The 12,907-nt window shown below is 46.9% G+C and overlaps 1 protein-coding gene across 1 annotated transcript in view; it reads left to right on the top strand.

Moving 5' to 3' along the window:
• The first annotated feature begins 398 nt into the window (after nt 1-398).
• Nucleotides 399-12,907, top strand: part of PI4K2A (phosphatidylinositol 4-kinase type 2 alpha) — a 34,915-nt gene continuing 22,406 nt past the window's right edge. The window contains exons 1-2 of the mRNA XM_004093140.3: nt 399-890; nt 10,966-11,166. Of these exons, the coding sequence (XP_004093188.1) occupies nt 456-890; nt 10,966-11,166 (636 nt within the window). The 5' untranslated portion in view covers nt 399-455. The remainder of the gene's footprint in view (nt 891-10,965; nt 11,167-12,907) is intronic.

Here is a 12,907-nt window from a genome sequence, read left to right as displayed (position 1 = left end):
TGACTGAATGAATGAGGATACATAGATGAGATTCCTCCAATGTCACAGTCGTTCAGAGTAGGCACTCAATGAGTGACTGACAGGATAGATGCTGTTTTGAAAGCGCCCAAGTCCAGTAAGCCAATTGGAAACTAAACGCGGCGCTGGGATAGTAGGAGCAGAGGGCGTGTCTGACCCAAGGTTGGGTCCTGGAGCATGCGCAGTCTTCACAGACGGTGATGGGGAGAAAAATGCGGAGGCAGCGATTGCGTAGGAGCAGGTTCTGATTGGCTACTGTTCGCGCGCGAGGAGCCGTGCCTATTCGTAGCCAAGTAAACAGGGAAGGTTAGGGGCGGGGCCAAGGAGGCGTCGCGACCTGGTTGGCCGGCCGGGGCCTGGGGGATGTCACGGATTGGTCGCGGCCGCGAGCGCAGCGGAGTGGAGCGCTCCGGGTCCCGGAGCCGGCTGTCTGAGGGATGGACGAGACGAGCCCACTAGTGTCCCCCGAGCGGGCCCAACCCCCGGACTACACCTTCCCGTCGGGCTCGGGCGCTCACTTTCCGCAGGTGCCCGGGGGCGCGGTCCGAGTGGCGGCGGCGGCCGGCTCGGGCCCCTCTCCGCCGGGCTCGCCGGGCCACGACCGGGAGCGGCAGCCACTGCTGGATAGGGCCCGAGGCGCGGCGGCCCAGGGCCAGACCCAAACCGTGGCGGCGCAGGCCCAGGCTCTGGCCGCTCAGGCCGCGGCGGCAGCCCACGCCGCTCAGGCCCACCGCGAGCGGAACGAGTTCCCGGAGGATCCCGAGTTCGAGGCGGTGGTGCGGCAGGCCGAGCTGGCCATCGAGCGCTGCATCTTTCCCGAGCGCATCTACCAGGGCTCCAGCGGAAGCTACTTCGTCAAGGACCCTCAGGGGGTGAGTGCGGGGGTGGAGACCGCTGCCGCGCTGGGGGCCGGCGGCGCTCCTGGGGAGTTGGGGGCTTCGCACAGCCAGAGGGAGAAGGGAGAAACTTCACAGTACCAGCCCCTGGCAGGATTTAGGGATGCCACTGAGGACTGGAGCTGGGGACGCTGTGCGGAATGGAGAAATAAATAAGAATCTACTTGGTGGGGGAGGAGTGAGCGGAAAATGAAAAGAGGAAATTGACCAGATACGGGCCGAGGGCTCGGCGGTGTGGTGGGGCTATCCGCCGCTGGACAGAGACTGCTTTCTAGTAGGGTACTTAGCTTCACACTACTGGGACTCCTATTCGATCGCCGACTTACAGATTTGGGGCTTTAGGCCTATTCTCTCTTTTTGGACCGACCGAACCAGTGTATCGCTGTTCACGGAGGAGGATGGGTGACCCATCAGGGGATGTGAGAATTCAGTTCCAGCTTTCTATGTTGTGGGGGATGTCCCCTGCCACCGTCCCAGCTCTTATTAACAGACGTTGAAGAAAGAATGGGCGGACTCACCAGTTTCATCTGCCCTGGTTATTGCTCACTTCTGGGAAAGGGTTCAAATCCTTTTTGACGGCTCCAAAGTTTAGATAGAACTTGGAGTTTTAGAAACATGGGGCCATCAGCTACTTTTTCTTTCATTTCTCTCCCAGGGCGATCAACAGCCTGCTTTTCAACTAAGGCAGAATGTTTGCCGACCTTTATTTTGTCCCCTGCCTGTATATAAAGGAGGATGGTGATAGGATGGGGCATGGAGTGACCAGGGCATCTGAGAAGTGACCTTTATCCTTTTGAGAACTGCAGAATTTAAGAAATACCAAGTCTTCCCTGTTTTCAGGGAAGTTTCAGGGAAATTTTCAGGTGTGCTGGAATGGGTCATTGGAAAGATGTATTGTTATTTAAATTATGGGTGTAAAATTTCCTCAGATTTTCCCTGACATCTCTCCTGTGTGAACTCTTTAGATGGCCAGGGTGCTGTTTTAATAGGAGTCCTGAGTGGCCAGGACGGGCTGCTACTTGTAGCTCTTGGTTCGGCTCATTGAATGATCTAGTTATTCCCTCAGAGTTTGAGTTGTCCCTGAATTAATCAAGAATTAGGGAACAATTCTGCCATCAACTCAGTTTCTCAGTTTACATAAACTGAGTTGGGGAAAGCTTTGCGAGTAATAAGTCTTTCGAAGTTTCTTTTTCTTTTTTTTTTTTTCTTTTTTTTGAGACAGAGTCTTGCTCTGTCGCCAGGCTGGAGTGCAGTGGCGCGATCTGGGCTCACTGCAGCCTCTGCCTCCCAGGTTCAAGCAATTCTCCTGCCTCAGCCTCCTGAGTGGCTGGGACTACAGGCGTGCACCATCACACCCAGCTAATGTTTGTATTTTTAGTAGAGACCAGGTTTCACCATGTTGGCCAGGATGGTCTCGATCTCTCGACCTTGTGATCTGCCCACCTCGGCCTCCCAAAGCGCTGGGATTACAGGCGTGCCACCGCGCCCAGCCTCCACGTTTCTTAAATAAAAGAGCTTGCAAGCTCAAGTGGGAACCATCATTTCTAGAAGCAAAGAAATATGAGTGCCCTGAAGTTTACATGTCAGCCAGATGTTTGCTTGCTTTCTCTCTTTCTTCCTTTTCCTTCCTTCCTTCCTTCCTTCCTTCCTTCCTTCCTTCCTTCCTTCCTTTTCTTGTCTTTCTTTCTTTCTTAGAGAGAAGGTCTCACTCTGACACCCAGGCTGGAGTGCAGTGGTGCAATCTCACTGCTCACTGCAGCCTTGACATCCCGGGCTCAAGGTCCTCCCACTCAGCTTCCTAGTAGCTGGGACTACAGGCACGCGCCACCACACCCAGCTAAAAATTATTTTTCGTAGGGACAAGAGTCTCGCCATGTTGCCCTGGTTGGTCTCAGACTCCTGGCTTCAAGCAATGATCCTCTTGCCTCAGCCACCCAAAGTGCTGGGATTACAGATGTGACCCACCATGTCTGTCCTTTTTTTGCGGGCAGAGGGTATTTTTAGTTTGTTGGCAAATGTAAGAAGGGGCTAAGATTATCTTTGATAGGTACAGGAGAAGGAGGAATATTTTTGTTTTTCTTTCATGACACTGTTAGAGCTGCATTGGAAGTGGGTTAGGTCAGCTGAGAAGTGAGCTGGTGCTTTGACAGATGGGAGTAATATGATCTCTTAATTCTACCTGGCAGGTAAAGTACTACCATCTCAGTATATAGGCCACAGAGAAGGACAGACCATAGGTATGTTACTTGGTGATTTAGGGATTCCAGTCTCTAAAATTTCCCGGCCACTATCCTTTCTCATAGGGGATGTCAAAACACAGATGCCCTGACAAAACTTTTTGATGTACTCATACTGCTTCCAGTGAAGAAAATGTGATTTAGAGCAAAGGGCACTTTCTAAATGCTTACGGTGGGTTAGACTGGCCCACAGACTTACTGTAGTTGGAATTGTCATCTTTGGCTCTCCTCCAAATGTATTTACTTTATTAAACAAATACTTACATAGCATTTACTATATTCCTTTAAGCGCTTTACAAATACTAACTCACTTAATCTTTATAACCACCCTTGGAGGTAGGTACTGTTATTATCCCCACAGGTGACAACACAAGCCCATGGTATAACTAATTTTTCCAAGGTCTCACACCTAGTAAGTGGTAGAGGCAGGATTGGGCCCAGGCGGGTTGGCTGTGGAATTCATGTTCTCACCACTATCCTTTGCTCCCTCAGAGTCAGTCATCAGAATTTCCAGGTTCTGGCCAGGCGCGGTGGCTCACGCCTGTACTCCCAGCACTTTGGGAGGCCGAGGCAGGCGCATCACTGGAGGTCAGGAGTTCGAGACCAGCCTGGTCAACATGGTGGAACCCCATCTCTACTAAAAATACAAAAATTAGTCGAGCACTGGGGCAGGCACTTGTAATCCCAGCTACTCGGGAGGCTGAAGCAGGAGAATCGCTTGAGCCTGGGAGGTGGAGGTTGCAGTGAGCTGAGATCGCACCACTGCACTCCAGCCTGGGCGACCAAGTGAGACTCCGTCTCAAAAACAAAACAAAACAAAAAGAATTTCTAAATTCTCTTCTCAGCTACTATATTGGTTAGTATTGAATTTGACTATATGTGACAGATATTTTAAAATAATGATGACTTGAAAAAAGGTTCATTTACGCCTCATGTAAAAGAAGTTTATAGGCTAGCTGCTCAGGCATGCTCAGGGCTGGCATGACATTTCACTTTACTGGGGACATAGGGTTCTTCCTGCCAGCTGATCAGCCATCTTTAGAATGTGGCTTCTACTCCATGGTCCAAGATGGCCGCTCAAGCTGCAAACATCTTGTCTGCTTTTCAGTCAGTTGGAAGAAGGAAAGGGAGAGGGCGAATATGCCCCCATCCTTTAAGGCACTTTGTAGAAGTTGTAGGAGACTCTTCTACTTACATCCCATTGTCTAAAACTTAGCTGTAGTAGTGGCTGGGAACTATAGTCTTTCTTCTTTTTTTGCCCAGGTAAAAATCATGGGTCTTGTGTCTAGGGAACAAGGGGGAACAGATTGGGAGAACCAGCACTTTCTGCGACAGCCACTTTTGGATCTTAGACAGTCTGAAAGATTCTTGAAGATAACAGCCCTGGTCCCATTTCTCAATTTTGGATGGTTTCTGTCTCAGTGGGGTCCAGGAACAGATGGAGAATGCTAGATACACATTACCCCCCTCACTTACCTCCTTGTGCTTCAGGTCTCATGCTCACTCAACTGCAAAAGGATTTTTTGAGCTTTTTCTCTTTTGCGTGGAGTAATACTAGATTTCCACATTGCCAAGAATCATAGGACAGCATGTGACTCACTAGGTTAAGAGGATTAAATGACATATCACACATGAAAGCCCCGATGTAGTTCTTGGCACTTAGTGGGGGCAGCTCAATCACAGTGTTTTGGGTTTTGTTTTTAAAAACATTTCTACTAACTGCTGAATTAGGGTTCTTGGGGTACATGGCATCGAATAAGGCTGTAAGAGTTGGTAGATGGGGCGCGGTGGCTCACTCCTGTAATCCCAGCACTTTGGGAGGCTAAGGTGGGTGGATCACAAGGTCAGGAGATCAAGATGTTAGCATCCTGGCTAACATGGTGAAACCCTGTCTCTACTAAAAATACAAAAAATTAGCTGGGCGTGATGGCAGGCGCCTGTAGTCCCAGCTACTCGGGAGGCTGTGGTAGGAGAATGGCGTGAACCCGGGAGGCGGAGCTTGCAGTGAGCCGAGATCGTGCCACTGCACTCCAGTCTGGGGAAGACAGTGAGACCCTATCTCAAAAAAAAAAAAAAAAAAGAGTTGGTAGATGATGCTTAAAATCTCAAGACCTACATGTATGACATACAAACTTGACTGCCTCTTAACGTTTTAGTAAAATAATTTTATTATATATATATTTTTGAGACAGTTTCTCACTGTCGCCCAGGCTGGAGTGTAGTGGCACAACCTTGGCTCATTGCAGCCTTGGCCTCCCAGTGTTGGGATTGCAGGTGTGAGCCACTGTGCCTGGATGGTTTTATATATTTGGACATGCCCTTCCCTCCCTTTTGTAAGAATGAACTTGTAAATAAGGCTTCTCTACCTAAATAGCTAAATCAAGGACTGCTATTTTCCTCCAACCTATACCATAGAATACAGCAGTTCTTAGAGTGTGGCCCAGAGATCTTGACCTCTGGGAATTCCTTTTTGGGGTCCACAGATCAAAATTATTTTCATCATTAATTCTAAGATTTTATTTGCCTTTTTCTTTTTTTTTTTTTTTTTTTTTGAGACGGAGTCTTGCTCTGTCCCCCAGGCTGGAGTGCAGTGGTGCGATCTTGGCTCACTGCAAGCTCCGCCTCCCGGGTTCATGCCATTCTCCTGCCTCAGCCTCCCAAGTAGCTGGGACTACAGGCGCCCGCCAACACGCCCGGCTAATTTTTTTGTATTTTTAGTAGAGACGGGGTTTCACCGTGTTAGCCAGGATGGTCTCGATCTCCTGACCTCGTGATCCGCCCGCCTCGGCCTCCCAAAGTGCTGGGATTACAGGCTTGAGCCACCACGCCCGGCCTTTATTTGCCTTTTTCATTCTCATTTACTTATGAGTGGAGAGTGGAGATTTCCAGAGACTACATGATGTGTGATATTGAAACAGATTGAATACTAAGATATGAGATATAGCCTTTACCCACATTAACAAATGCTTTTTGGAGTCCTTAATAATTTTTTTTTTTTTTGAGATGGAGTCTCACTCTGTCGCTCAGGCTAGAGTGCAGTGGCATGATCTCGACTCACTGCAACCTCTGTCTCCTGGGTTCAAGCAATTCTCCTGCTTCAGCCTCCTGAGTAGCTGGGATTACAGGCGCGCCCACCACCATGCCCGGCTAATTTTTGTATTATTAGTAGAGATGGGATTTCACCATGTTGGCCAGGCTGATCTCAAACTCCTGATCTCAGGTGATCCACCCGCTTTGGCCTCCCAAAGTACTGGGATTACAGGCATGAGCCACTGCACCCAGCCTAATTTTTAAGAGTTTAAACTTTCTGAGACCAAAAAGTTTGAGAACCATCCACTTTATGTTTACGAAACTTTAAAAGAAGACTTTTATAAAAGGTCATTTCTGTATATTTCACTGTGCAATATGAATGATATGCTTGAACTGTCTTATGTTTTAGGTTCTTGGAGAAAGGACCTCTTTTAGCATAGCATGACACCCTCCTTCTTGTCACTGCTGGTTAGATATAGGAACCCCCCTGGGTTCCAGGTTCCAGTAATTTTTTGTTGTTGTTTGTTTGTTTTGTCTGTTGCCCAGGCTGGAGTGCAGTGGTGTGATCTTGGCTCACCGCAACTTCCACCTCCTGGGTTCAAGCGATTCTCCCGCCTCAGCCTCCTGAGTAGCTGGTACTACTCAGTCTGGTCTTGAACTCCTGACCTCAAATGATCCACCTGCCTTGGCCTCCCAAGTGCCGGGATTATAAGTGTGAGCCACTGCACTGGGCTCAGTTTCCAGTAATTGGTTGTGGGTTCTGACACCAGCTGGTGCATGCCTCTTGCTTTCTTGTGTGATTTGGTTTTTATTCCCAACTTCATGGACTGCTACTGCTTAAGCTATCTGTACCTCACCCCTCCTTTGTTAAAAGGGGAGATTAGTAAATGGGTGTTAAGAAAAGTTGTTTTATAATATTGGCATCAAACTGAAGCTCTCTCCTAGCTATAATGAAGGAATTGAAAATCTATTAAAGAAGAGAAAAAAACCACAAAAATCTATTAAAGAAGAGAGTGGATGGTGAGGAAAAATTAGGCAGTAGTCATTTTCTTTTCCAGCTAAATACTAGTGGGTGTCTTTCCAATTTGAGTGGTTTTAGAGTTTGTTCTCCATGAATGAGGAGGGTATTCTTGGTTATTCAGTAGCATAGTTGATTTTATGAAGTGAACATTGGAAATTAGGCCAGAGGCTATTTTACCTCTCTGTCTAGGAAAGCCACCAAATGCCTGCAGAATGCTTGCACATCGTTCTCCACGGGCTAGGTCCTGAGCAAATGCTAACATAATTGAATTGAACTGAGGCCTACGCTTAGTCCTGAAAGGCACTTGTCTCCCCTTCTGTCTGAATGCCCTTTTGTTCCTCCATTCTTCATACTCTAACATTCCCTCATTGATCTAGTCCAGGCAGTATTCTTTAGTGAAACCCCTGTACTATTGCATAACCATAATTACTCATGCTTTTGGAGTCACTGAAATGCTTCTTATTCTCCTTATGGTAGAAGGAAATCAAGATGTTTGAGAGGTCAGTCTTTAAATGACACTTGACTGCAATCTTGGCCTTCAAGTTCTGCTTTCTTTTTTTTTGTTGTTGTTGTTTAATTTTTCTTTTTTAGAGATGGGGTCTTGCTCTGTCACCCAGGCTAGAGTGCAGTGGCATGCTCCTAGCTCACTGCAGCATTGATCTCCTAGGCACAAGGGATTCTCCCCACCGAGTAGCTGGGACTACAGGTGCATACCACCACACTTAGCCAATTTTTTTTTTTTTTTTTTTGAGATGGTATTTCGCTCATTGCCCAGGCTGGAGTGCAGTGGCATGATCTTGGCTCACTGCGACCTCCACCTCCCAGGTTCAAGCGATTCTCCTGCCTCAGCCTCCCAAGTAGCTGGGACTACAGGCATGTGCCACCATGCCTGGCTAATTTTGTATTTTTAGTAGAGATGGGGTTTCTCCATGTTGGTCAGGCTGGTCTCGAACTCCTGACCTCAGGTAATCCGCCCACCTTGGCCTCCCAAAGTGCTGGGATTACAGGCATGATTCCCGGCTGATTTTTAAAAATTAGTGACAGAGTCTTGTGGTATTGCCCAACCTGGTCTCAAACTCCAGGCCTCAGGCAGTCCGGCCTCATCCTCTGAAAGTGCTGGGCTTATAGGCATGAGCCACTATGCTCAACCTTTTCTGTCTTTAAGTATAAGTATTTACCAGTTGGCCTTAGCCCTGGTATTTTTCAGCCCCCAGTAGTGGTAGGAGTGTCTTGGCCTCCCTTTCATTGGGGACGAGCTTACTGAACTCCATAATGTGCCTCAGTTGAACTGACTGTTGCGTTCTGGGACATGCTTCAAGTTGCCTTTTGGTTTCCCTGTCCAGGTTCCGGAGGGTTACAGTGGACTCGTCAGTCATTCTCTGAGTTGTGAGCCTGTTGCTACTGCTGCTTTGTTATTCAGAGGCTGGGGTTCCAGGGGAGCAGAGACAGAGAAGACTGCTGAGGCCTCTAGCTAGCTGCTTTGGATAAGAAAGTAATTCTGAAGACTTAGGATGTGAATATATGCATTTTGGGTTTGCCAGTAAATAAGTTAGTTTGTCTTTAAGAATAAATTGATTCTTTTTGGAGGGAGAAGGAGGAGTTCTGTATTTTTCTTGTCCTCTCAAATCCTTGGAAGGCATTTTTAAAGGAGCTGGCTTCAAGATCGACCAGTTATTGTTAGCAACATGGACTTAGCCAGTTCCTAATATGAGTACTGAGTTGGTGAAAGCAGATGGGTGTATGTTGTCTGCTGTGACCTGCTATTCAGGAAGTGACACCCACAGGAAAATGTCTTATGACCCAGACTAGTTTGAGTAGGCTGTGGGGTGAGGGGACAAGAAGAGTCATATGATATGAGGATGAATCACTTGGATAGCATATTTGCTTTTTTCCCTTGAATTACCAGTTTGGGGACTGGAGGGAATTAGGTGAATGTAAAACAACCTCAGAGGGCTGACTGGCCTGTTGAAGAAAACACTCAGGAGGGAGGGCCATAGTTTCTAGGCATCCCATATTTCCAAAGACCTTAGAAGATTAAGTTACTGTCTGCTATAGAAGATGGATTTAATCTGTGTGGCATCTCATGTCCTGGTTTCTTGCCTATCAGAATTACTTAAGAGGGCTTCATTCTAACCAAGTAGCAGAGTCTTTTTCCTGCTGTGATTTTTCTCTTTGGATAATAGGGCTGCGAGAGGAAATCTCTTCATCATTGATGAAGGAATTTCCTTAACCTCATTCCATAATAGCTTTTTTTTTTTTTTTTTTTTTTTTTGAGACAGAGGCTTGATCTTGTCACCCAGGCTGGAGTGCAGTGGCGTGATCTCAGTTCACTGCAACCTCCACCTCCTGGGTTCAAGTGATTCTCCTGCCTCAGCCTCCCGGGTAGCTGGGATTACAGGTGCATGCCACCATGCCCAGCTAATTTTTATATTTTTAGTAGAAACAGGGTTTCACCATGTTGGCCAGGCTGGTCTCGAACTCCTGACCTCAGGTTATCCGCCCACCTCGGCCTCCCAAAGTGCTGGGATTACAAGCGTGAGCCACCATGCCCGGCCCATAATACCTTCTTTACTTCCTTCCAGTTGGTAAAGTTTTTAGTCTTTCTGTAATTGATGCAGAACAACAGTGTGCATATATGTAACTTTGGAAATTAGAGTTTATGGTGTTAAATTTCTGGCATACCACATACAGAAAGATCCCGTAGGATAAATAGGGCAGGGGTGCATGCAAAAAAAGAGAACATAACCTGTGATAAGTTAATTCCTCATTTTTGGGGGGAAAGATTACTTTAGAGTGAACCCGCCTCCCGGGTTCACACCATTCTCCTACCTCAGCCTCCCGAGTAGCTGGGACTACAGGCGCCTGCCATCACGCCCAGCTAATTTTTTGTATTTGTAGTAGAGACGGGGTTTCACTATGTTAGCCAGGATGCTAACATCTTGATCTCCTGACCTTGTGATCCACCCACCTCAGCCTAATGAACATTACGATATGTGCATTAGGATATTGTATTTTTCTGGAGGGCAGGAAGCGGTACCGTATTGGCATTAGATGCTGCCAGTGACTCAGCATCTACCACTGAATTGGCTTCTGTACCTTTTTTTTTTTTTTTTTTTAATGAGACAGGGCCTCGCTCGGTCGCCCAGGGTGAGGAATATAGTGGGGGCAATCTAGGCTCACCGCAGCCTCTGCCCCATGGGTTCAAGTGATTCTTGTGCCTCAGCCTCCCAAGTAACTGGAATTACAGGTGTGCACCACTGCGCCCAGCTACTTTTTGTATTTTTAGTAGAGACAGGGTTTTGCCATGTTGGCCAGGCTGGTCTCAAACTCCTGGCCTCAAGTGATCCGCCCGCCTTGGCCTCCCAAAGTGCTGGGATTACAGGCATGAGCCCTTGTACCTGGCCTGCTTCTGTATCTTGCTCCTAGAAATGTAGTAATCCATTTACCTTGTTTGTTTGAAGCACAGAGTTAGAGGTAGGTACTTATATGAGGGAAAAGAGATGGAGAAGAGGGATAAAGGAGCAAGGAAGAAAGAAAAGACTTAATATGTTCTTTGGCCACAACCCTTTCTAGCAGTGGGTCTCTTAGCTGCACACACGAGCTGGTGTCTTCCCCTTACCAACTGGGAGAAACCTGAGTCCGACTGTAAGTAGGAATTGTCTGCCTATGCCCTCTCATTTCTTTCTAGATTCCTGCTGACTTGGTCTGTGGGCTATTTCAGTCAACTTGGATTCAACATCCTCTTTTTCTTTTGTCTTTGTAGAGGATCATTGCTGTCTTCAAACCCAAGAATGAAGAGCCCTATGGGCATCTTAATCCTAAGTGGACCAAGTGGCTGCAGAAGCTGTGCTGTCCCTGCTGCTTTGGCCGTGACTGCCTTGTCCTCAACCAGGGCTATCTCTCAGAGGCAGGGGCCAGCCTGGTGGACCAAAAACTGGAACTCAACATTGTTCCCCGTACAAAGGTCAGTGACTCATCTCAGGAAGCCTTACTGCCTGGCCACAGTTTTCCTGGGGCCTAAGCCCTGCTACATGTTAGTGGGACCTTGGGTCCACTAGGGTCATTTATACCCTAGGTCTGGGTTCTCGATCTTTTTTCGGGAGGATGGCAGGCTTAGGCTCGTGATTTGATCATCTGATAAGGCTATTTTTTGAAGGATACACACACAACTTTTGCATACAATTTTAGGAAATTCACAAACTTCTACTGCATGTTTATTAGCTCCCTTGGTCTTTGAATCCCAGCTAACCCCAAGCTAGTTAGAAACCTAGTGACTTTGTGGCTTACTCTCAGACTTCTGAGCCATCCCAGCATTTCGATACAGTCTAGGACTGACTGATGACAGCTAAGCACTTCTGCAGGGTCTGACAAGGAAGACTTTAGGACAGGCTGAGGGTTAGAGCAATGGTCTGGCCTGAACCCTACAGGGAACTGACATGGAATTTTTCTAACTTATCTTTATGCTGTGGAATTTTGGGACTTGTCTGAACATATCAAAATAGGGGTGCCAGATCCAGGCAGACTCACACTCAGAATGGATTCATACACATCTTGTATGTGTTATAGACATAGTTGAGGTCTCCCCTCACCCCCACCTCCACCCCCACCAATATGCTTGAATACAGAATTTATTGCATAAAATTTCAGGGAGTTTACTGACACCAGGCTAAGAACCCCTGCACTACAAGGTATTCCATGAAACTCAACAAGGATTATGAGGGGAAGGAATCTGCTGGTCAGCATATGAACATGTCCGGACACATCATTCACTGAGTACGTGGCTATCTGGGGTTTAGTAACAACTTAGGTGGAACTCTCATCTGATGCCCTGAGGCTGCTGAGTCATCTCAACAATCCTGGCTCTGTGCTTAGTTTTAACTAATCTATGCTAGTTTATTTAATTATTTACTAAATAACTAAAACTAAATTTATTTATTTGTTAAATAACTCTTTGAGAATCTGATGAAACCTATAGACCCCCTTTCCAGAAAAAGTATATATATTTGCAATTATTGTTTTCTGGATAATTTTAGGGCGATGGTTCATAAATGTTGCAGTCTATCTGTTGACCCCCCAGCGAGCATGTCTCTAGATTAAAATCCCTCTGCTTAAAGTTTTCTTTTCTTTCTTATTTTTAGAGACAGGGTCTTGCTCTGTTGCCCAGGCTGGGGTGCAGTGGCACAATCACAGCTCACTGCAGCGTTGACCTCCCAGGCTCAAGTAGTCCTCCCACCTCAGTCTCTCAGGTTGGGACTATGGGCATGTGCCACCATGCCTGTTAATTTTTTTTTTTTTTAATTTTTTGTAGAGACAAGGTCTCCCTGTTTTGCCCAGGCTGGTCTTGAACTCCTAGTCCGAAGCTATCCTCCTGCCTTGGCCTCCCAAAGTGCTGGGATTACAAGTGTGAGCCACCATGCCCAGCCTTGAAGATTTCTTCACAGGTTTAGATAGCAGACTCTATGAGCAAAGAGATTGATCAGCAGATAGAAACTTCCCTTCCGTTTGAGAGGAAAATGTGACTATTGTGGATATTTAACCATGTCTGCTCCTTTGCTACTAAACTCCAAACAATTAGCCAACTAATTTGTAAGTTGTAGAAGTCAGAGACCACTTCTGAAGATTTCCTCTCTCACTCTCAGCACCTAGCAAAATACTATATTTATAGTAAGCATTCATGAGGTACCAGCTGAGTCAGTAAATGAATA

Source organism: Nomascus leucogenys, chromosome 3, assembly GCF_006542625.1.
Source record: "Nomascus leucogenys isolate Asia chromosome 3, Asia_NLE_v1, whole genome shotgun sequence".
NCBI lineage: Eukaryota > Metazoa > Chordata > Mammalia > Primates > Hylobatidae > Nomascus > Nomascus leucogenys.
This window is presented reverse-complemented; position numbering and strand designations above follow the sequence as displayed.